Source organism: Dermacentor andersoni, chromosome 2 (assembly GCF_023375885.2).
Source record: "Dermacentor andersoni chromosome 2, qqDerAnde1_hic_scaffold, whole genome shotgun sequence".
NCBI classification, from domain to species: domain Eukaryota; kingdom Metazoa; phylum Arthropoda; class Arachnida; order Ixodida; family Ixodidae; genus Dermacentor; species Dermacentor andersoni.
The window spans coordinates 1098654-1123962 of record NC_092815.1 but is presented as its reverse complement, the minus strand read 5'-3'; the positions used below and the strand labels follow the sequence as shown (position 1 = coordinate 1123962).

General features: G+C 47.8%; 1 protein-coding gene across 2 annotated transcripts in view; it reads right to left on the bottom strand.

The window, feature by feature from the left end:
- Positions 1 to 7225: 7225 nt before the first annotated feature.
- LOC126543063 (golgin-45) overlaps positions 7226 to 25309 on the bottom strand; it is a 153048-nt gene continuing 134964 nt past the window's right edge. Inside the window, exon 7 of one of the 2 annotated variants that reach the window (XM_072286322.1) lies at positions 7226 to 11344. In XM_072286322.1, the coding sequence (XP_072142423.1) occupies positions 11201 to 11344 (144 nt within the window). In that variant the 3' untranslated portion in view covers positions 7226 to 11200. The remainder of the gene's footprint in view (positions 11345 to 25309) is intronic. The other variant, XM_050190216.2, reaches the window with a different exon arrangement.

Here is a 25309-nt window from a genome sequence, read left to right as displayed (position 1 = left end):
ACATTGGCGGAAAACTACGGAAGTCTTGCAACAATGGGCGGATGAAGTCAATCACGGAGGAAGGAAACTAAGGAGAGGCCCTGACGTCACTCTTTGTGAAGCAAAAGTGAAGCCGGAATTCGGCGTTGCTCATGGCGATGCTCCGCCTTTTGGGCCACCCTCCTCTCTTGCTACATCTTTCGCGAAACCACGCCGCGCTGCGCGTGGTGTCGCGCGCGCTCGCGCAACATCTGGCAGAGCACGGTGCAGGTAACACAGCGCAACAAGACACGGTGACTAACGCAAACCCGCCCACTCAGCGCCTTTGCCACGGCCCGAAACCTACCAGAGCAACACGTGTGAGCGCTCAAAACCATAACAACGCCGCCATTGTGGCCCAAAAGGCGTAGCCATACAACAAAAAAAATAAAAAAGCAGCAAAAAAAATTAGAACCTACTACGTCATTTCCGCCACACTTTTCTCCTAGCGCGCGGAGGGGGTAGGGCCTCTCCTTAGTTTCCTTCCTCCGTGAAGTCAATGCTAGGGTGGCCCTTCTAGCCACCCTATCAATGCCTTCTTTACTAGATACCAGCCGCGTTGCTCGCTTTCCCATTGCGACGGCGGTTCCCTTAATTCACCATAAATTCCGTGAGGCGGCGCTCGTTGCCTTTTCAACTTCCGGTGGCGGCGGCTGGCTGCTTCCGCCGGCGCATCGATGGCGCCGGTAGGCGGGGGCGTCTGCTAGCGAGCGTTCTCGTGGGCGTCTTTTTATATATATAGATATATATATACACCTGTATACATATGTTCGTTCGTTAGTCATTTTCATTATCGCAACTGTTTGCCCGCTTCTTATATTATGCAGCACGGTGCTGGTAGATCATACATATTATACGTCTTATCAGCTTTGCGTTACTGTTCAAGACTTTTTTCACTATGCGGCAAATGCGTTTTTTCAAAGAACACTAAATAACTGGCTACCTTAACCTACGCTTTTCAGTGGCATGCACGGTAACATGCATACAATCGATACACGCACTCTAAAATGAACTTGGGCCTTACGTTTGAGCTTGTGATGTCGGTGCCCCCGCCAATGCACCAGCCGTCCGGAGATCGTTGAGTTTCTATTAGTCCATCGCTTGTTGCTTCTGCTGGCTCGTCGGCCGCGCTTGAACGAAATAGCGCTTAATTGCAGTTTGTTTTGAAGTGCTGCTTGATCGACCGAGTTCATTGATTGTACAGTACACCATTGTCCTGGTGTAACACATGAAGTTAACTTGTGCGCAGTTCAAGGAAGAATTGCTATATTTCGCGTTCACCGACACTCTCTCTCGCAAGAGAACGCGTCAAACCATGTGCAGCGTTTGCGTTCGGCAGCATGTCTCTTGGAAGTCACATGTAATGACTCATGCGTGTTGAGGTAGTGATGCTTTCGATCGGGTCACGCGTGCTCATAGCAATGTAGCACAGGTCGATCGCTTTCAGAGAGAACGCGTTGCGCGCATCAGGCAAAGTTTTTAAGGCCTAAGCCTTTAGTAGCTCATGAGTGTCAGGACGCAGTCCGTGGCGGACGCAGGAAATCGGTGACCACCGGCGAGGGGAGAAAGGAGACGAGGCGTCATGCCAGTAGCGCTGTGCGAGTGGGCGCGTGGGAGAGCGCGGACATGCGCGTGCGGACATCGGCGACAAACCTTGCAGCCATATGGTTGTGATTTCATCCCATGCTCGCGGCCACGGCGGCGTCCGTTCGCAGAACAGTTCAGACAACAGTAACAGAGGCACTCATAGATAGGCTTTCGGCTATCGCAGTTTAGCTCAGCAAAGTGCCCATAGATTTTTGATCCCAGCCCTAAAGAATTTCGGCGATAAGGATGGCCAGGCTTGAGGCATTCATATTCTTCGTGGGAACTGAGCACGTCCACATCTTCACGCTTAAATTGGATGGCCTTGAGTGTGTCGTTCAAATGTCCTGCCCGAGAATTGTCACTGCAGCGGCAAAACGCGTAGACATTTGCGTCTACATTTTAATAACTTCGTGAAATAGGTTTGCGCTCCAGCAGCTTCACAGTGGCATGTCTGTCAGTTGTTCCAAGTGAAAGTGGCTTAATGAACTTCGTAGTTATGAGATGCAAAAGCCTTCTGCGGTGAACGGTATCTGTGTTGCCGCATCGCAGAAGTGGTAGTCCTACGAGGAGTTCGACACTCCTTTCCACGCAAACCTTGAGTGGTGTTGAGAATGATTTTCTATGCGGGAGTACGCTGTCGACAAATTTCCTGAGGCATATGAGAAGTTTCACATGTTCTTGGCTTGGATACATGAGCCCCCCGCGATCTTGATGTGCGATAAGGCCAAGGAGGGGAGTGTTTGCTTTGGTTCCTTGCAGCATTGCAACACATTCGGCGCCGGGGATGTTTTCGCTTGCCGCTCTCACAATAAATCCCCCGACCATCGCCACGCTGGTGAAATCTGGATTTGACGCACATGGCGTGTCTGAGAGGCACTGTTCTTTTAGCCTATTCACCGCCGCATCTAAAACCTTTTCTGCAGTACTCGTGGTCTTTGTGCGAGTCTGACATACTGGTAGAAGCTGTGTCGACGAAAACGATGTCGAGCTTCTCACGTTGCTTTGGGCGGAGGAGGCAACGATGCCGGTCTTGAGCATCTTTTCTATTCCGCACACTGCGCTCTTTACATCCAGGGCATCGTTGCAGCCGGAGCTACGCCGCAGAAATCCAAACATGGCCTCTATGGAGTCACTTGAAAACTTGCGCGTAAGCACAAACTTAAATTTCTTGCGAGAAAGAAGGAAGCGAATAGATTCCACATTTGACATCGTTGTAAAGACGAGCGCATGGTGCGTTTCCTTGCTCAGGAAGTTTTCCGCGCGGCTTTTAGTTTTCATCTGCTCAATGTAAGAAAGGAACTCGCCCTCAAGCCAATGCAGCCTTGAGTCATCAATTTCAGAAAACTGACGAGCATCTTCGTCATAGCGATGGATGTGCTGCTGAAGATTGCTCACGTCCATGCACGTGAACCACTTGTGGAAGGCTTGCATGAACTCAACAGTCGGCCCCACAGATGCAAATTCAAAATCGCAGCTGTGACCTGCCTGATCCCTGAGGTACTTGAGCGCTGCAGTTACTGCAGGAGAAAATAACTGCACGGCCGTCTTCACATTCATTTTTTCAATATTCGACGGGAAAACGTGCTTCCTTGTAAGGAACCTGATTGGCCGCACTGTTGATTGTCTCTGCATGTTGTAGAGCATTTTGATGTACTTTGATGAAATTTCCTTGCTTTCACCAAATTCCTTGGCCAGGAATTGAGACCTGATGTTCTTTATGACGTGGCTCTGATCGAATGCGAAAAATATATCCATTGATGGATCTGCCGGATGCGGTGCCCGTGTTCTTGCTTCTCCGCCACTCAGAATTTCCATAGCAGTTACATTGATTTTGTGGTTGTCGGTTACAACTCTGATGATGTCAAAACCAATGCTGGCTGTTTTGATGACGACGTGACGAATGACCTCGGCGAGCTGGTCTCCAGTGCAACCTTTGGTGAAGAAATAACCAACAGGGATCTTATATCTTGCTTGCAGGCCACAAAGCCGGAAACACAGCAGTGAATTCGCCAGATGTTCACCTTCAGCTGCAAGGGCAAGGTACTCGAGGTCAGGACCTAGGTCGACATCAACAATGAACGCGTCCCTTTGCTTGTGGTAGAGTAGCTTTTGTTTAATTCTCATCTCGTCAACAACGAGGCTACATACTTTTGACTGTGGTGTGTCCAGATTCTCAAGCTCCGCTTCCAGGCGGGAGCGAACCAACTCGCTGAAACCGACTTCGCCGGACGTAGTACCGAAGTATTTTTGTAGCGTTGTTCTGCAAGGTAGCTTGAGAAGCTCTTCGCACCTCAAGTATTCGTAGGCTTTTGTCGAGAGGTGTCGCATTACGATGCCATGCCTGATTGTTACTTCCGACCAGCGTGGTGTTTTCTTTTTATAATTTTTTACTTGGTCGAGGAGCAGCACTGCTTTTGCCGTCCCCTCCTCGGCGTCAGCCACAACTTCCAGAAATGCAGAGACGTAGCACTCTTCTTTCAATTTTTCAAGTTCTTCTTTGTAGGCGTCTACAGTTCTGCGCAGTTTATCATTTTCTGCTCGCAGCGCACGTTCTTTTCGTCGCCATCGCTTTCTTTCTACAAACACGCTTGACGTGTTTGAGCTCCATGGTGTTTGCGTTTTGAACGAGCGCAAAGCCTTCGTTGGTTGCCTTTTCTTCTTAGATGCAAACTTCACTGAATCTGTTAGAGCGCTTTGGTCTTCTGTTTGTGCGTCATTGTCCTCCCCTGCAGCAGGCTCTGAAAAATGCGCTCCGTTGTTTTCTGAATTAACTTGCAAGCCACCAGATGGCAAGGAACCAATCGGAATAGTACAGCCAGGGCCCCGATTAGGCGCCGAGTCCTCGTTTAGGGTATCTTTACTGGCTGCCGCGCCAAACAAAAAGTTGCTCATAGCGGGTCGTTCTTGGTTTCGCTCGACAAGTTCCAAACTGCAGCCGGGAACAGCTATTGGGCAACATTCTGTGGCAGTTCCAGGAGGGTCCTCGTTGTAGTTTGTCTCAGTTGACTGTTCATCGTGTGGCTGCGAGCAAAGTACTTTGCTTTCAGAAGGCAGCATGCAGTCAAGTGCGCCTGTGGGCGACGAATCTCGCTTGCGTTTTTCCGCTATGGCACACCCGGCGTCTGGCTCTCGCGAAAAGCGCTCGTAAACAAGCTGGGGACCGCTCCAGGCTTAAGTCGACGTCGCATTTTGCAGCTTTCTCTGAAATCGCACTTCCGAAAGTGCAAACTGCAAACTACCGAACAGTTTGAAGTTAGTGTGGCATCCAGTTCTCCCTAGGAATAGCCTCAAGCCATCTTTCACGCAAACTGCTGTTGGCCGGTATTTCATGAAACGATACGCCGGGGCGTCGGCATTGAGTGCTTGACTTACATTGCGGCACACAGCAATAAGGCATGACGACTGCAGTCTTTGTTGGACACCACGGGTAGAAGGATTCACATTTAGGAGGCCTTAAATTGATGGATAAATGACAGATAAAAGGCGCAGGAACTGCGAGCGTAAAGAGCCGGCATTCACCTAAACAAATCCTGCGACGAAGTACGTCTGTCAACTCGAAATACTTCACAAACAAACTGATGCAAAGCAACACGTCTGCTAACTCCAACTATTGTCGCAATATTGGTAAAGCGCGTTTAAGAACTGTGTAAACCACTCTCGAGAACTTAAAGACATGTTTCATGGCATTTCTTGACACACATCGAGATTTCATTTCTTTATTCAAACATTCAAACAAAAAATGTAGCATAGCCTGTCGTCTGCGCGGCTCCGCGCAACGCGCTTCCCGCAGCCGACGTCGTCTGCTCCTCAACCGTGCCGCCGCACGCCGCGCCTGCTGCCTCCGAGATGGCAACAGATGCCGTGGTAATCTCAGAGGCCGTAGCACGTGATCTAAGTTGCAGACGTCCGCCACAAGCAGCGCTCGTTGCCTTTTCGCGGAGGAGAGAAAAGGGAGAGGGCTCGGAACCGAGTTTACGGACAACGCGGCTGGCATCTAGTAAAGGAGGCATTGATGAAGTAAACAGCCGCCATCGCCATCAGATGGCGGCGTGGCGACGCTGTGGCACCGGCATTTTGCGTTTCCATTGTCGCAAAGTTACATTAATTAAAGGCTGCACTTTCATTTTGTTTCAAAATGAGCGGGAGCGAAAGCCGACGTCAATTCACCGTCGCCTTCAAGAAAAAGGCGATTGAGTACGCGGAAACCCACGGCAACCTGGCGGCACAGCGCGAACTTGAAGTATCCGAAAAGAGCATTCGGTAGTGGCGAAGGCAAGAGCAACGCATTACAACTTGCAGCAACCAAAAGAAAACGTCATTTCGTGCCGGATCGCAGCGGACTGCAGAACTGGAAGGCAAGGTTGCGGAGTCCGTCCGCGAGCTGCGTGTAAGATCGCTGCCTGTGACTGCCGAATGCATCCGTTTGAAAGCGGTAGAGATCGCACGCGCCTATTCACTGGGCAGCGAGAAGCACTCGTCATCCGACTCTGATCAAAGGCGTTGCTCTAATTCGGAGTAGCGCTTGCGCACTTCGTGCCCTTCTGTGTACTGTACACCCGACGAATTTTTAACAGTATCGCGCGACCATCGACCCGCGTGTTTGTCAGCACCTTATCATCACGGCACGGAGCGGCGAAATAGCGAAAGTAAGCGCATGTGTACACATGCGCGTATCTCGTTTGTTTCGCTGCTCAGCGCCGTTAGTAAGGTGTTGACAAGCACACGTGTCGATGGTCGCGCGATACCGCTAAAAACTTGGCCGGGTGCACATGCGAGCAGCATTTAAATAAATACTGTCACCATTGTGCAACCCCCTGAGTCGCATTTGTTTCAAGGTAAGGGTGTCATGTCTTTCGGTACTTTTGCCATTGAAAAAGATTTTTTTTCATTTTGAGAATTCTTTAGTTCGGGGATCGACCTATATTCCGGTCCGACCTATAGTCCGGTTTTTACGGTAGCTTAGTGAGGCCCAAAATACTCATTCGGATAGCTATTAATAGCAGTAGCCGAGGGCATGCTTGAAAGGCACCAGTAGCAGTCTGCACGTCAAAGCGCAGTCAATGCTGTAGCCATTGTTGGTCAAATGGCAGTAATCAATGCGAAAATGACAGCCATTGTTTGCAGCTTGCATGCAAAAGTTCATGTTATTGCATTGTTTATTTTGGTTATCTGGCCCAGGCAAGTAATGCAAATAAGAGAACAATTATCAAACATCATAAGCTAACTGAGGCCTCGAGAACTCATTTGGGTAGCTATTAATAGCAATAGTCGAGGGCACACTTGAAAGGCACCGTTTGCAGTCTGCACTTCATATCACAGTCATGCCACAGCCATTGTCGTATTTGTTTATCTGACTGGGCAAGTAACACGAATGTAAGCACAATTATTCACCCTGAATAGCTCTGCTAGCATTGTTTGAAGCAGCAGAAGCTTGATGTGGGCGAGTTGGTTTTGCATACATGAAGAAAAGAGCGCTACGAAGACGCGGACTAAAAGAGGAACATGTACGACGGACAAGGTGACGGACGCGCCTTGTCCGTCGTACATGTTCCTCTTTTAGTCCGCGTCTTCATAGCGCTCTTTTCTTCAACTAGCATTGTTTGTATTAAAAAATGCTGAGTAAAGTTGAATGTGTTTTATTGAGGCAATTTTTTAATTCACGAGCCGTCGGCATAGCGACGACTTGTGTTCAGACAATGACATTGGTGAAGTAATAAATGGTGAAAGTTGCAAAAGCTCTCAGTGCACTGCTTTGCTGGGCTCCATTCACTGAAAAATGTCTTTGTAACGATGAAAGCGTCAGACATGAAATGACATGCCACTGCACAATGTTATTTGTGTTGAAAATTTTTACCAACATATGTGATGGGCAAAGAAACTGTCTGTTTACCAAGACTGAAAGCGTGAAAAATGCAACAACATAGCAAGGTGCTGTTTCGCAATATGGCACCCTTTCATGTGCACTTCTGGCAAGCTGCCGCATGCACTGATGCATAAATATGAACAGAGGTAAGAGGCAAAGTTACCCTGCAACCCACATGACGCTTTTAAGAAAATGTATCTGTAAACCTTTCTGTCTTCATAAGTGATCAAAACCTGTTTTGAGTAAGTTGGTTAATCACATAGCGGCAACAACACAAAAAGCAAGGACAGAAAGCACAGCGAGGAGGCAGATTGAGAAGATGAGGTAGACCAGTGAGAAAGGCTTTAATGAAATGGAAGAGGCCAGCCCTGCAGTTTACAGGAGTTAGTGCTTTGAATGAGATGGGTTAATGAAAAAGTTAAAAAGACTTTGCTGAAAGAAAACTAGCAAAAGCAAATGCTAATATAAAATAAAATGAGAGAAATAGGAGTAAGTGCAAACATGCATGGAAGCAGGCACATGTTAACACAAAACGAGTAAACTACGAAAATCTCAAATATCAACAAATGTGGAAAATAAAAAAATTAGACAAACGCAATAAAACACACACGCGCATTTACAAACAGACGCGGGTGCAGGTATTAGGAGCAGGTTCACAAACTGTTGTGTCTACCTTCTCGTATGTTTTTTTCTTTTTACCATTCTCTTAACACTGTCTTGGGAATTTTTAATTGCAGCATATCAGGAGAATCAAAAAGCAGCGTGGAGCTGTGTTGTGGAAAAGCTTATCGAGCGCTGGCAACACACCTTATGCTTGAGTGTATCACAGCACGCATTCTACAGCTTGCGTGTGCAGTGAGCACTGGTGGACAGCAATCAATCAACTGTGCTACATAACATTCGAACACCGTCGCTAGATGTTTGGCTATTTCACTGCTGACAATGATCATTCACGCTAAGCTGACGGCGACAAATCTTTGCGTTGAAGGCTTCTTCTGCAAATATTTTCTGTTGAGACACTCAGAGGTTTGTTTCATGCGCGCACACTTTTCTGATCTCTCCTGAGAATGGTTTTGCTCCATCACTTCATCCCGTTGGACAAAAAATGCAGTGACACAGTACACGAACACACCCGCCGCTAACAGTAGGCACCAGTCTTTGGAAAACTTTTCTCGTTGTAACTTCACTCGGGAGCGAAATAAAACATGGAAAAAACACGCAGGATGTGTGTTCGTAGCGATCGCCGCGGGATCCTGTTTTCAAGCAAAACGTAGCGCAGTGCCAGCGATGCTCGCTGCAACGTCCCTTCGCCGGATCACGGCTCAGAGTAAATGCACGCAGCACAAATGCCGAATTGTAAGCGCAGTAATATTTCCGGCATGATAGACCACCACAAACAGTTCTCGAATTCACTCTGACGAGGGGCTGAAGCACACAGCTGATGTGACCTCACCCAGTTCGAAGCGCGAGCAGTCATCTTCTCCGTCGGCGGGGTCACCGGCCGTCCGGCTCATGACGTTAGTCCAGAGTGCGCGCCCATTGGTGGATGCTCATGTGCCTCCGCCTCGGAGGAGTAAACGCCCCCTTTTTTCTAAAGTTGTATCCGTCTATAGGTTTGGTTTCTATCTCATGTGAACTCACCTGTGTATGTTCCTGTTTGCATGCCTGAGGGTATATAAGTGAAGCATCAGGAAAAATAAAAATAAGTTGCAAGTATGTGCCTGTCCATGTCTTATTTTGTTGTCTTATTCTCTGTGGCTAAAACCATTTCTAAAAGCCATGTACCAACTAGCCCGACAGCAGACGTTACTACGTGTACCGAGGATCCAGCAGCCTACCAAGCTGTCATTTAATTAACTGCCGGGATTAACCCAATGATAAACACTGGGGCCGCACGTTTCAGCTTCGCTATTATCCATCTGTACGGAGTGCTTGGGCGGTGATTTTTTTATTTCCTCCATGGCAGTAAACACAATAACGGCTATAAAGGCAGAAATAGGCACGAGTTGTTCTGGCGTTTGTTGCTCGTGTACGGTTTCTGCTGATGACTGTCGGAAAGTGGACTCCGCCACTTCTTTTCGGTGGGACGCTAGCACCACGTTCGCTCTTTTGCGTCGACCATTTCCAGTACTCTGCCCTCATCACGCTCCAAGGGTTGTCTGAATTACTGTATCTTTCCACGTATAACCTGCATCCCCAATTACACCAGCTCTAAAATAAAAAAGAAAATGTACACGTATAACCTGTGGTAATAAATGCAGATAATAGTGCTCACATCTTTGAAAAAACAATCTCCATTCGTGGATTCACGATCTGCCCATGTTGTAACTTCGGCCAAGGGCCTTGCTACCCTCCCCCCCCCTTTGGTGATGCTGGTAATCTTCAGCTTCTGCTACGCTGTAAAGGATGGCCGTTGATTGCAGCTCATCATAATATTAGTTCCAGCTCATATCACTGTGTGCACATTGCAGAATACCAAACACAAAATTATAACCTCTAAAGAGGAGGACAGTGGGCAACCATAAAAGTAAAGTCAACAGAGCTTCAAGCTTCAACAAAGGGGGGGGGGGGGGGGGGCGTTCCCTAGGAAATAAAACTTTGAAGAGAGTAAATCATGCCTTGAAGTTGGCTTCACGGCAGCGTGAACCATGCTGCCGTGAAGCCACACCTCAAGGCGAAATTCCCACATAACCCACAACCTGACTTTCAACACTCAGTTGTTAGTGTGCCTACGTGGTTGGCCCGTGTCGCATTCCTTCGTCCATTGTTTTATATGGCACCTTCATTGTAATCATGCATAACCAACTCACCCTCCAGCATGTGCTCACTGACTTTACAATTAAATATGTCAAATTTTTGGTGCAGCATATACAGGACGCTAACCTAGGTATACCTTGTGGCGCAAAATACATTTCTTGAAAAGGGACAGAAAAAAGGGAGACAGTGAAGCGCCAATTTCAAGAAATGTATTTTGCGCCACAAAGTATACCTAGGAAATCTAAGCACCAACTAGCCCAAGAAGAAGTCCTTTTAGGACGCTAACCAATTTGCGACTAAATACATCTAAGTTAATGAGAGTTTGGTTCCATTAAATAATGCATACGCCTGCCAGGATCAGAGGACGCATCTGTATTATCAGATTTCCCAAATTAATGAGGCTCGAATTAACAAGGTTTTACTGTACTTGATACCACTAGGAACAGCCAGGCTTTCAAACCTACTTTCCTGTAGCAATGCCAAGTTCTGTATAGAACAGAGGCGACATTTAAGAATAATCAAAATGCGAGTGTTTTGCTCAAGGTGAGTGGCTTGGCTGCACGGTCCAACTGCATCAAGTTCCTCTGGCTCAGCTGCTCGCCAAAAGGGGAAGACTGGCCAAGCTTCTTATAACACTGTACAGCCCTTTACATTCTACATTACAGAACTGTTTATTCATGAAATTTGAGTTTAAAAGTCTAAAACATTACGCAATTACTGGCAGCATCACAGTTGGCACAGCGTTTTCAACATTTGTACTGAGTGCATAGAAAACAGGTCAATACAAAGAGATTTGCATCTTTCAAGGCAACATGTGACAACTATTCGTGCCTCAATCATTCCTTCACTGGTGACACTACTGTGCACATGTGGCAATCAGAAAGAGAGCCTGACACACACAATGTTGCAAGCACTCCAGAGGCAATTCTGTGCAGATCTTGCTTGTGGTTAGTCAACACACTTGCTGCTCAGGTGTCAGACGGTCTCCAGATGGCCTGAGCAGTGACGGCAACAAGTAATGGTGCTGTCTCGCAGGCCACTGGCCACGCATTCACTATTAGAGGTGATACTGGATTCCAGGGCAGAGTGGGCGCTCGAGGTGAATGAGCACTTCAGGGACTGCAAGAAAAACACAATTACTTGAAGCTCTCGATTGTGTCCGCAAAAATGGTCAGATGACACCCACGTTCGCCATCTCAACAATACAGTCAACAATTATTCAGGGGAGGTCCATCTCTATAAAATTCTGTAGGTAGTACTGCCAAAACAATGTGACAAGGCATCCCGTAAGGTTTCCTCAGGATGGAAACTAACTACACTGGGAACATTTCAACCAGCCATTCTCAGGTAACACTGACCAAAAGTCTGCTAAGGAATCTTACCATTGACAGCAAATTTCCGGTTTATTTAAATTTGATGCTTTGGTGAGTTTATCTGTGTCTAATAATCCCAGAATGAAACCACAAATGCTCATATGCAACGAATAATTATTGAAATTGCTAATTATAATGATCTCTGGGGCCACATCAATACGAGCACTAAAAACCACAGCTATTCGAGTGCCACACCTCTGCAGTCACAAGTGACCGGACACGTGATGATGTGGTCTCACAAACTGGTGGTGTTTATAAGCGCACTTATTGAATCCCCAGCAGCAGAATTATTCCGCTAATCACGCACGCAGTAAACTATCTCATCACTGCCTAAATTGTGGTCATACTCATCATCATGTGAGGCTGAAGGTCTTGTGCGAGTCAGAATCGCTGCCATCGTGGATGTAACGAGCCACTTTCACATTGACGCCGTGCAGAGTAGCAGGATGCAAATTGAGAGTGCGGCAAGCAGCGATGAAGCTGATGTGGAAACGGGCACAGTGGCCACACTCAATGTTAGATTGTTCAATGCTTCTTTCCAAAATGTCATATTTACCCTCGTGACTTACCATATTTGCTCGAATCTAGCGTGCACATTTTTTCCGATAAAACGGGTCCAAAAATTGCATGCGCGTTAGAATCAAGTGTGACCCTAAATCCGCGTTACCATATCGCCATCGGCATTCGAAAAATGGCCGCCTCGTATGCGCTTCTAGCCTAGCTGCCGTAGCTTCTTTCATGTGCATACCTCCAGGTCGTACGTGTAGCCAGGCACTGGTGTGACCTAGTCTGCCACCTGTCTTCCCGTTTTCTGCATTTATTCAATCAGCATGGAAGCGCTGACTGCGAAAACACGCAGAGTCCACCATGATGCCGCATTTAAAAGGAAAGTTATCATGTGCAGTGACAGGCGAAAATTGGGCCGCATCACGGCCGTTCACAGTTCCCGAAACTTGCGTGCGGGACTAGTGCAAACAGAAGGAGAATATTTTCACCAGCAAAGCAACAAGGAAGGGTTTCAGTGGACCGAAGCGGGGCCGCTTCGCTGAAATAGAAGAGCTGCTCGCGGAATACGTGCAAGAGCAGCGAGCGGCACAGTGGCCTGTGACGACCGATATGCTCAAAGTACGGCGATGCAGTTAGCCCTACAGAAAGGGCTAATGCGGAGTGACTTCAAAGAGAGCAGGTGCTGGCTATCAAATTTTATGAAAAGAAGCTTTTCTCTTCGAAGGCGGACAGGGATATGCCAAAAATTGCCCGATAAATATGAAGAGAAATCACACAGTTTTCAGCGGTACATTTTTGAAGTTGCGCCATAGAAGCGGCTACCACTTTGGACAGATTGGAAATGCCAATCAGACGCCACTCTACTTTGACATGCCTGCCATTACAACCGTTGAAAAGAAGGGGGCGAAGCAAGTGCGCGTTTTGTCTTCTGGCCACGAAAAAACCAGAGTCACTGCAATGCTTTGTTGCACTGCGGATGGGCACAAGCTGCCCCCGTATCTTATCTTCAGACGGAAGAAGCTCCCGAAAGGAATCGAGTTTCCGAGTGGCATGATTGTGCGTGCAAATGAAAAAGGTTGGATGACCACGGACTTGGTCGCTGACTGGATTGATAACGTTTGACGGAAGAGACCCGGCGGCAGTTTGGGTCTGTGTGGGATGCTTGTGCTCGACCCGTTCAGGTGCCACCTTAACCAGCGCATCAAGGACAACCTGGCTGCATGCAATACCGACCTTGTCGTGATACCCAGCGGCATAACATCGCAGCTCCAGCCGCTCGATATTTGTTTGAACAAGCCACTGAAACATAGAATTCGGGTGCTCTACACCGAATGGCTTGTCAGTGGCAGCCACGAATTCACGCCCGCCAATAAAATGAAGCATGCCCCACTGCAGGACTTTGCTGGATGGATGAAAGATGCATGGTGCACGTCCCGTCTGCCATGGTTAACAAGGCCTTTAAATAGTGCGGGATTTCGAATGCCATGGATGGCACCGAGGATGAAATGCTTTGGTCTGTTGATAGCGATAAGGAGTTGTCTGATAGCGACGAGTGACATCTATTGCTCCACGTGACTCGTACCAGCACAGTGAAAATCTCGGCGGCAAGGTACGCCGCTTCCATTTGTGTTTTTATTCATCGCAACTTTAGTGTATTGGGAATAAATATGTTTTTTCCAAATGAGAGAAAATAGTATTCCTATATGAAAGCACGAGGTGCTCTTTGTGCTCTTTTTTCTTCTTTTGGTCACAGAAGACGGGTGCTCGTTACAATAGAGGGCGCTTTAAAATCGAGTAAATATGGTATGTATTTAAGGCGAAAGCCTTAGACGGCTCATGGAACAAAAAATCTGATGTCCAGCATTATGGCACCAAAATTCATAGGGAGTTGAACCCTCAACCTTTGCTGGGAGTCGAACCCGCTACCTGTGGTGTTAAGGCAAATTTCATTAAGATCCACAATCTTTGATGTTAATTAGGGCGAATTAAGCCATCAATTTCTTTGTAAGAAAGCGTGAAGCCAAGGCGAAGTGTCAGCACAACCTACGGTGTTGATTAAGATAGAGTTAATTAAGGCACTCAAACCCACGACCATTGGTGGGAGTTGAACCCACTTGGAGATATGGACATCCCAGCCATGTTTCTGACATTGTGAAGGTCGAGAGGCGAACCCACTACCTCCGGTGGGAGTCGAGCCCACAACCATTGGTGTTAGTTAAGGTAGTTAATTAAGGCACTCGAACCCACGACCATTGGTGGGAGTCAAACACACTTGGAGATATGGACGAACCGGCCATATTTGCGAGATTGTGAAGGCAGAGAGGCAAACCCCCAACCTCTGGTTGGAGCCGAACTCTCGACCTATGGTGGCCGTTGAACCCACAACCTTTGGCGTTAAGGCAGTTAATTAAGGCACTGGAACCCACTACTTTTCGTGGGAGCCAAACCCACTTGGAGATACGGGCGAACCGGCCATATCTCCAAGTTCGATTCCAATTGCCATCGCAAATGTTGAGAGTTGAACCCACTTGACGATATGGACGAACCAGCCATATTTGTGACATTGTGAAGGTCAAGAGTCAAACCGACTACCTCTGGTGGGAGTCAGACCCACAACCTTTAGGCTTAGTTAAGGCATTCAATTAAGGCCCTCATACCCACAACCTTTGGTGGGAGCGAAACCCACTTGGAGATATTGGCGAACTGGCCATATCTCCAAGTTGGATTCCAAGGCACAGTTAATTAAGACAGAGTTAATTAAGACACTCGAACCCATGACCTTTGGTGGAAGTCTAACTTCCCTGGAGATATCGCCGGTTTACCCAAATCTCCAGGTTGGATTCCAATTGACATCGTGAAGGTCGAGTCGAACCCACTACCTTTGGTGTTAAGGCAAAGTGAATTAAGGCACTCAAACCAACGACATTTGGTGGGAGTAGAACCCTCGACATTTAGTGGGAGTCAAACCCACTTGGAGATTTGGGCAAACCAGCAAAATATCCAACTTGGATTCTAATTAACATTGTGAAAGTCGAGAGTTGAACCCACTACCTTCAGTGTTAATTAAGGCATAGTTAGGATAGAGTCAAGGCAATCGAAGCCATGACCTTTGGTGGGAGTCTAACCCTCTACCTTCGGTGAGAGTCAAACACACTTGGAGACATGGGCGAACCGGCCATATCTTTAAGTTGGATTCCAATTGACATCATGAGAGATGAGAGTCAAGCCTACTACTTTCGGTGTTATCTAAGGTCAAGTTAATTAAGGCACGGTTAATTAAGATGGAGTTAAGGCACTTGAACCCACAACCTCTGGTGGGAGAAAACAAGCAATAAGATGTAACAATGCATTAGAATGAAAATGTCAAGTAATGTAATGAATGTCTCATGAGCGGGCAAGCTTTAGTCTTCATCTTCTCTAGCGTATGTTAAAGTGATTGTCAACTATTTGTCTTGATAGTGTCTATTAGTGTGCACTAAACATACGAACAAATTATTCTGCTTAGTGCTGCCCTTGTCTCTGTTTTTCTTTCTAGCAGGTAAACATGTCTGTCATGTTACACCCTCTGTCTGGAAATTCGACACGCTAACACACCTTTGCTTCTTGCCGCACCCACCCGCCTTACACCCTTTCCCCTTTAGAATAACCCCACCTATATAACTGTGGCGAGGAAAGCATATGTCGCCTTGAAGAAGACAAGTCCACTTGTTGAAACGTTGGCTCCTGCTTTCACCTTGTTCTCGTTTTGCTCATCGTCTTGAATTTCCATCTCCCCACTTCCCCGTGTTTACCCTCTGTCTTAGTGTGTTGTAAACATGGATGGGTACTGATGAGCGGCATGCCAACACTAGATAATGCCACATTCTTTGTCTAGCAACAATGTTTGCATGCGTGGATGCTAGAGTGTGTTAGAATATTGTCATGTGTACTTATTTATCTTTTTGGGTGACCACTTTTCACCGTCTAACAAATTTTATCACTCAGAGCAGAAAGCGCCCGCATGTATCGGAAGTTTCTCAAATATTACTGATGGTTCTAGCTGCTGGCTCTTGTCACCGAAGCTTGTGCAATCCGATGCATGTACGACGCGAATTGTGTAGAACTTTCAGGAAGACACGTGGGCAACAGCGATTACTCTGGAACCTTCAATGACTGACGTATTAAAGGCGACACGCTTGACTGACAGGTTAGATTTACGCCAATTGCCGACTGTGTTCGCCACTGTCGTTCTTCAAGTGTAGCCTGTTTTTGAGGGGACAGGTTTGCCCAACAAAATGCTAGTTTCATCACTCACAGCTTTGTTGCTTGCTTCACTGTCACTACTACATGACAATATGGTCCAGTAAGCCGAATAGTGTTCACCCGCTGAGGCACTGCATAATGAACAATGGGCAGAGCACACAGGGTGTCTACCAAGTTAACATTTCAGAATTCCTCGAGTTTTCCAGGTTTTCCTTGGATGCCTTTGCAAAATTCCCTAAGTGACCCAGAACTTTGTTTTATGTCAAGACAGGGTGACACTATGTCGGCCAATGCTGTCACTCTTTAGCATGCATGTTAAAAAATAAAAAAACTACGTAATCCAGTTTGACTAGTAATGAGTAGTGTTTATTTTATTCAAGAAGAGAACAGAAGGGAAGGGGTTAATAAAATGCACAGGAGATAAAATTTTTTTGAGAAAAATAGTTAAAAAAGACCATCGCAAATTGAGCCAAATAATTTCAAACACAAATATAAAGGAGATGCATACAGAAGCAAATATTTTCGAATGTGAGCTATTCCTACCAACTGATTGCAAGCTCATTGGTATGAGGTCTGAACTTTGCCACCAGTGAGAGTCTGTCAGCAGCTGGTGACTCAACCTCAACTGTCCTGATATACTCTCAACCTGTGCACAATGCCTCAGTGTTGCTTTCCACTGCTTTAAAGAGATTATTTTGGCTTGGATGAGGCACACCTGCACCTCGGCGTCTGCCAACACTGTTTTTTTAAGCTCAAGCTTCTTCAAAGACGGCACACTTCCTTTTCTGTTCATTCCTCAATACGCCAGTCCTTTCTGTTCTCGTCTTCCTTCTGCCGTTTGTACGCCCCACGGACCATTTGAAGCATCCTGTTGGTCAGCTGCACAGTCAACGTCCAATTTATCGGACTTCTTAGAGGCTGCGAAAACATCCAGAAAATCGGACAGTACAAAAAATGAATGCCTGTTTTTTGCTGCCTGCCAGCACACTAATTAGGCATATCGGTGCTCGTACGGTAACAGGAGCCAGCGGATGCACATGTGTATAATTAAGGAATATATTGTTACGCACGAAAGAGACCGTTTATAACTCTTACGAATGAAGGGGACCGTTTATTTATGTCGCGAAGGTGAGCGCAAGAGCGGCCAGCTGGTTGATCAACTCAGTGTCGTTCTCTTCTTCCTTCCTCCACCCGGGACTGCAAGCATGTTCATCGGTCTTCGTTTTCTTCATGCATAACATTCCCCTCGTCGCAGACGAAGCCCGCCAGGCAGGTCAATCAATTTGTCTTGACGTGAACAATTTCAAGCGGGCGACATGGACCACTTGTGTCTTGGCAGCTCTTCTCCCATTCGCCGTGAGGCGAGCTATGTTATAGGTGACTTCCGTGAGTCTGTTAATAATAACAAACGATCCATCGTAGGTGGCCAAAAGCTTTTGGCATAACCCGCGTTTCCGTACTGGAGTCCACAGCCAGACTAAATCACCAGGGCGATAGGTTACCGGACGGTGGCGAATGTCGTAGCGTGCTTTTGATCTGTCCTGCGATGCCAAAGTGCGCAAACGAGCAATACGACGAGCTTCTTCGGCAAGGCAGAGAGTCTCAGCGACAGTGGGATTTTCGTGACTACAGGAAGGGAGAACAGTGTCGACTGTGTACCGGAGTGGCCGTGCGCACAGCAGGAAGAGAGGGCTATAGCTGGTAGTCTCGTGCTTGGCGGTGTTGAAAGCGTACGTGATAAAAGGCAGTACGTCATCCCAGTTCCTGTGGTCGGATGAAACATACATAGATAGCATGTTTACAATTGTTCGGTTGGTGCGCTCCATAAGCCCATTCTTTGGGGATGATATGGTGTCCAGTGAGGCAAGTGGGATTCACACAAACGAAGCAGCTCCTCTACGATGTCCGCTGTGAATTGTCGTCCTCGGTTGCTGATGATCACGCGAGGCGGACCATGTCGCAGGATCACATATTGCAGCAGGAATGTTGAAACGTCAGTGGCAGTTGCAGAGGGCACGGCCGCGGTCTCGCAGTAGCGCGTGAGGTAGTTGACGCAAACAACTATCCAAGTTTCCCTTGCCTGATTTTGGAAATGGACCTACGAAGTCAATGCCCACTTGTTGGAAAGGCGTGCTCGGAGGCGGGATCAGCTGCAGGAGACCAGCTGGAGCAGTAGATGGCCATTTGTGGCGCTGACACTGCATGCAGCTGGCCACATACGTCACAACAGACTGTTGCATTCCAGGCCAACAAAAGCGTTCCTGAATCCGGTAGAACGTCCTCGCCGAACCTAAATGGCCAGACGTAGGGTCGTCGTGCATAGCACTCAGAATCGCTGTCCGAAGGCTCTCCGGTACCACTAAGAGAAAACGTGTGCCAGTGCTGGAAAAGTTCTTCTTATACAGAAGTCCATCACGTACACAGAAATGGTTTGCTGTCGTCGAGGCGATCGTAGCAGTGAAGAGCGGTGTTAATTTATCGTCTTTTCGCTGTTCGGCTTTGAAGTAATCGAAGTCTGGAAAACGCGCCGACACAGAAGCCACGAGGTGATAGAGGTCGTCGGCGTCACAGTCCGTAGTGCTAAGTGGCATACGCGAGAGGCAGTCCGCATCAGCGTGTCGTCGACCGCTCTTATAAGATATGTTGAAGCTGTATTCTTGCAGTCGGAGCACCCAGCACGCAAGGCGGCCACAAGGGTCACGAAGATTCACAAGCCAACACAATGAGTGGTGGTCGGTGACCACTGTAAAGGGGCGTCCATACAGGTAAGAACAAAACCGCTGAACTGCAAATATTACCGCGAGGCATTCTTGTTCCGTGACAGTGTAATTCTGCTCGGGCCTACTTAATGAGCGGCTTGCATATGCGATCACGTGTTCGCAGTCGCCGTAGCGTTGAACTAGGACGGCGCTAATACCTCTGCCACTGGCATTAGTATGGAGTTCCGTCGGAGCTGAAGGACTGAAGTGTTGAAGAACCGGTCGTGACGTCAGCAGAAACTTCAACTGACGAAAAGAAGAGTCGCACTCCGGAGCCCACTCAAAGGGGGTGTCCTTTCGTAGCAGGCATGCCAGCGGATACGTGACGTCGGCGAATTTAGGAATAAATCGGCAGAAATAGGAACAAAGCCCCAGAAAACTACAGAGCTCCTTGACAGAGCGTGGTGCACTGAACGCTTCAACAGCTGCTGTTTTCTGGGGATCAGAGCGGATGCCATCCTTGTCAACGAGGTGCTCAAGCACAAGGGTTTGGCGGTCACCGAAGTGGCTTTTCTTAGAGTTTAAAACTAGACCAGCGTTTCTGATGCAGTTCAGGACTATATCCAGACGCGAGTTGTGTTCGCTGAAGGTGCGGCCAAAGATGACGACGTCGTCGAGATAGCACATGCACACGTTCCACTTCAAGCCGCGCAGAACAGTGTCCATAAATCTCTCGAAAGTTGCCAGAGCGTTGCACAATCCAAATGGCATCACATTAAATTCGAAGAGCCCGTCAGGGGTTACAAAGGCAGTCTTCTCCTTGTCGTCAGGATGCATAGGAATTTGCCAATAGCCGGATCAAAAATCTACTGAGGAAAAGTCAGAGGCGGAATGAAGGCAGTCTATTGCATCATCAATACGTGGGAGTGGGTACACGCCCTTTTTTGTTACAGCATTCAAACGGCGATAGTCGACGCAAAATCTCCAAGATCCATCTTTTTTTTTTTTTAGCAAGAATCACTGGAGCTGCACGCGGACTCGCTGACTCTTGTACGACTCCCTTTTTCATAATTTCGTGCACTTGTTCGTTGATAATCTGGCGCTCTGATGGTGAAACACGATATGGCTTTTGTCTAATCGGATTTGCCGAACCCGTGTTGATGGTATGGCGCGTTCGAGATGCAGGGATTGCAGGTATTTTGTCCTTCTGCACAAAGTCAAATACCGAAATGTGCTTCGAAAGCACACCCTCTAACGTTGGGCGTTCACTCGTTCTGAGCGATTTATTTACCATCGATAAAAGGGCCGTTTCCGAAATGTGGCCATCAGGTTCTTCCGGCACATCTGTAAGTTCAGCCACTGATAAGGACGAGTGTTCCCTGGCGAAGGCTAATTTCATCCCGTCTGGTAGTATAACGGGCTCCTTAGAACAGTTTACTGTCCATAAGCCAGTGCGTCCGCCTTTGATCGACACCACACAATGTGGCACCAACACATTCTTCTTCACACAGTTAAAGTGCATCGGTTCTACGGTAGCTTCAAAGCTGTTGGAATCAGCACCGCAACAGACAACAGGAACGTAAACGGTAGATGATGCAGGTATGACCGTATCACCACAAACACACAGTGTAATTTTGCGATCTCCAGGGTTCTCCAGGAGTCCTGATGGAATCCTACCACTTATGAATACCTTCCCTGTGCGGCAGTCGACAGTAGCACCACACTCCTGCAAGAAGTCCATGCCGAGAATAACTTCATGGGTCGACCGAGGAATAATTACAAACTCTGTCATAATAACATGGCCTCCCAAAAACACGTCAGCACTACACACCCCAATAGGTCGCAACGGCTCGCCACTCACTCCACAGAACTTAGAATTTTCGTCCCATTTAAACAAAACCTTTCGCCCTAACACGTGTTTAAAAGAGACACTCATAACTGAAATTGTTGCGCCTGTGTCCACCAGAGCCATCACAGGGACATTATCTACAAGAACACGCACTTTGTTTTTCAGCATCAACACAGGAGGTATTTCTGTCAGTAGCACGTCCCCAGCGACCTCACCTCCATCGGCCACGCTAGCTAGTTTACTGGTGACGAAGGGGACGTGGTGCGACGCCGCGGTGAGGGAGAACGGGGAGTACGACGTGGCGGTGGGGGTTTCAAACTCCTGTCAGATGCCGGGGAGCGATTCCGGGAGCTGCTCAGCCAATACTCGTCGCCAGATGATACGTGTGCTGGCCACGGGGCACCGTGTGGCCGTTCGGAGGGCCGAGAAAACTCTTGAGGGCTGGCCATACCACGTGGTCATATGCTGGTTGCAAAACCGCGACATATGACCCGGGACACCACAGGAATGACACACCGGGAGAGGTCGAAACCTTGGTTGTTCGTCGATGAAGCGGATATTATCATTTTCCCGCGTATAGTGGGTTGGTTCGTGGCGTGTGTCACGATGATACATCGGGCATCGAGAAGGCATGTGCTGAGCGCGTTGGTCATAGTGCGGAGTCGAAGAGCGTGTTGTCATCCTCGACTGTGGGGCTGCGCTGTACTCTACGGCCGCTGCAGTAACCATCGGTTGCCAAGGGATAGAATGTGGCGCCGTCATAGCCTCACGTGACCTGTACACGCCTTGGTGGTCAGCAGTTGAATGCAACAACTCCTCGCGGCGGGAAAGTTCCTTGCGAACAATCTGTCGGATGGTCGAAGGAAGGTCGAGGCAAGGACTCGTGTCCACACTGGCAACCGTCGTAACATTTGCCAACCGACCAAACTTTGGTGCAATCCGACGGATCTTGAGCGTTTCAAAAGTTCTGCAGTGCCGAATGACGTCAGACACAGAACTGAAGCTCTCCTTTCCAATTAGAAAATTGTACACATCCTCAGCTACTCCTTTAAGCAAATGTCCAACTTTACCTTCTTCCAACATGCGAGCAGTGAACACCTTGCTCAGCTTTAACACTTCTTCGATATATGTTGTGCATGTCTCACCTGGTACCTGTGCCCGTTGCGACAGTTTCTGCTCCGCAAGCTTCTTTTTGGCGACTGAGTCCCCAAAACACGCCTTTAGCTCGTCAACAAAAGGTTCCCACGTTGTAAGTGCATCTTCGTGGTTCTTGTACCACACGAGGGCAATATCGGTCAGGGAGAACACCACATTGGTTAGCTGAGCGGTTGCATCCCACCCGTTGGACTTGCTCACTCGTTTGTAGTGGACGAGCCACTCATCTGCATCTTTGCCCACTTTGCCTCCGAAGGTGGGTGGAACTCGGTAGTATGGCAGTGGACTGCTAGGCGCTGCCCTCGGAGCGGCTCCTTCTTCTGGCATGTCGAAGACGGTCACGGCTGATGGCGGGAGGCCGGCAAGTTGACGGCTTCGACGAAGCTGCGGCAGTGACGGTTCCGTTGTTGTGAGCGGTACCTCGCACCTCCACCACTAGTTACGCGCGAAAGAGACCGTTTATAACCCTTATGAATGAAGGGGACCGTTTACTTTAGGTCACGAAGGTGAGCGCAAGAGCGGCCAGCTGGTTGATCAACTCAGCGTCGTTCTCTTCTTCCTTCCTCCACCCGGGACCGCAAGCACGTTCACCGGTCTTCATTTTCTTCATGCGTAACAATATGATGTGTCTCGTGAAAGTTGTCCCCTTCCCACGCTTGTTAAGCTTAACCGCAATACTTTGTATATGATTCACCGCATAACATTGCTGTTTTGAAGTGATGCTGACTTTGGGAACTGCCATTATGCAACGCACAGTGCTTCTCGATCTTCGAAGCCAATTGCGAGGATTACAAAGGCGGAGCCATTGCTGTCGGCGGTGAATTCTTTCAATGAAACCACGGTGGCACCGAACGGCAAGAAGCTTAATAGCAAACGTCGAAGCAGCTAGGCTTAGCGCAGAGGCCTACGGCTGCCAGCGGAGAGCGCCGTGCAAAATCACCGGTTCCAGGTGACGAGATAATCAAAATAGCAGCAGTGGTTGCTTTGATTAAAGGTACACTAAAAGCAAATAATAAGTCGACGTGGACTGTTTAAATACCATTCCTGAAACCTGGCAAAGCTTGTTTCATGCCAAGAAAGGACTTATTTTACGATGAAATTGCTTCTGAAGGGTCCAAATGACTTTTTCGAAATTCAAATCTCCAACCTCCACTGGGGGAGTGGTGACGTTGCATACGCCATCACCACCTTTCGCTACCGTCGGTGAGTAAAACCCCCCTGACAGACGGTGGCACCGAGCCAAGACAGAGCGGTGGATTCGCCGCTGCAGTTGCTTTTTGGTCAAGTAGCGTAGACCGTTCAGGCATCCCGCGACATAGCATGGAAGTTGAATTCTCTGCTACATGCAGTTTGTGCAAGTTTCACGAGCCAGGAAATCCAGCGCAGCACTACGCGATTATGAAACTGCTGAAACGCGAAAGCGTGGGCGGCGCGGAGTTGAGCGAAAACGAAACCTTTCGACCACCCGCTTCTTGCCAAGGGTACCTTAATGAGTTCTCTTTCTAATAATGAAATAGCACTGGATAAGTAGCATTTTATTTCGGCTTGTAATAAAACAATGTTATATTTTTTTGCAAATAGTGATTGAGTACTAATGACAGAATTTAACTGAGGATTGCTTTCGTCATCGGGCAGGTGCTTGAATGTCCTGGGGGAGTCTAATCATGTCCTGAATTTACCTCAGTTTCTTGATTATTAAGACCTTGTTCGCGATACTATTGACAGCTCAGAGACTCTCAAGCGCTAATCTATCACTTTTGCTTGACTTAATATTTGCCTTTAGTGTCCCTATAACGCTGTTTCGGACCTGTGGTCACGAAAAGAAGTCCAGGAAATCAGACAACGAAGTGTTCTTCGGTCCGAAATTTCAGATGTTCTATACATTGACTCCATAGGTTACGTGTTGGTGCCATGAAGCGGTCCGAATTATCAGGCATGGGTGAAAAATCGGGCGTTTAGGAAATCGGTCGTTGACTGTACACTGGCATTTCCTCCAGCCAACGACACGGCAGCAAAGACCATTCGTTATGATTCCTCCCTGTTACTCAAGTCAGCATTAGCGCGACTTTCGTTCCCTGAGTATTTCCAGACTATTGAAAATTCCTGAGAATTCCCAGTTTTCCTGGTTGGTAGACACTTGGAGGGCAGTGCAAGTGAACAGGACTGGGGTGGAGACACATTTTGTGGCGTGATTAACATGCTTTTGGTGTGGCCGCCAAGTCCAATTGAGCTTGTATGCTCTTAATTTGGCATCTTACTCCAACAGAAAATTAATGCTGACGCCCCTTTTTGACACTGATATGCTTGAGACCGATTACTCTGCACGACCTCTCAAAATTTTCTGCAAACGTAAGGAGCATTGTCTACAAATAAGTGTAAGCCCATCGTGCAGACTGCTCATTAGCTTTTTATAAGCTAATTAGCGTAGTTATTCGCATCTAGGCTGATAGTATTTTTTAAATAATCATATACCAAACTAGGCTTAGATTCGAGGATTTTTAAAAAACTCGTCAGTTTTTAATTGAAATTGATAAATATGGTCCACGGCTACGCCATATAAACAAGTCAGTATCACAGCTGCTACTAGTTGCGCCAGTAAGTACGTGAGCAACATCCCCATTTTGACCTGCGTGCCTGTGTCATAACAGCGTGCGGCGTGGCGTTATCGTAATGGCACCAAACAGGTGATGCCACTATAGTGCCGCTTTCAAATGACATTTGTGCTAGCCGCAGAGGCATCACCAAACATTCATGCCGGCGTGGCGTTAATGGTACCAAACAGGCGATGCCACTATAGTGCTGCTTTCAAATGACAGTTGTGCAAGCCGCAGAGGCATCACCAAACGTTCAAGCCGGCGTGGTGTTTGTAGAGGTCGCCACCTGTGTATATAAGGTGGCGCTACAATCTGAAAAAGACCTTGTATATAAGGGGCTTTGGGGAGTGGAAATAAAGATTGCTTTGCTTTCCGCCTTGCCGATAGTTCGCCTCGTCCCTTGGCTCCTGTGCAGAACATGGTTTCAGAAGTGGGATCCTGCCGTTAACGCTGACGTGCCTGACACGGAATCCACCCTCGCCGAGACCACCGAACCAAAAGTGCACATTGTTCACGCTGCACATCTGGTCTGCGCCCACCGGAGAACTTCACGTTTTCAAACCCGGGAGAATTGCCAATGTGGATTTCGACGTTCAAGGATTATGCTTTCGTGGCCGGCCTCCACAGTGTCGGCGACAAGGCCCCGGTATGGATACTTAACTGTA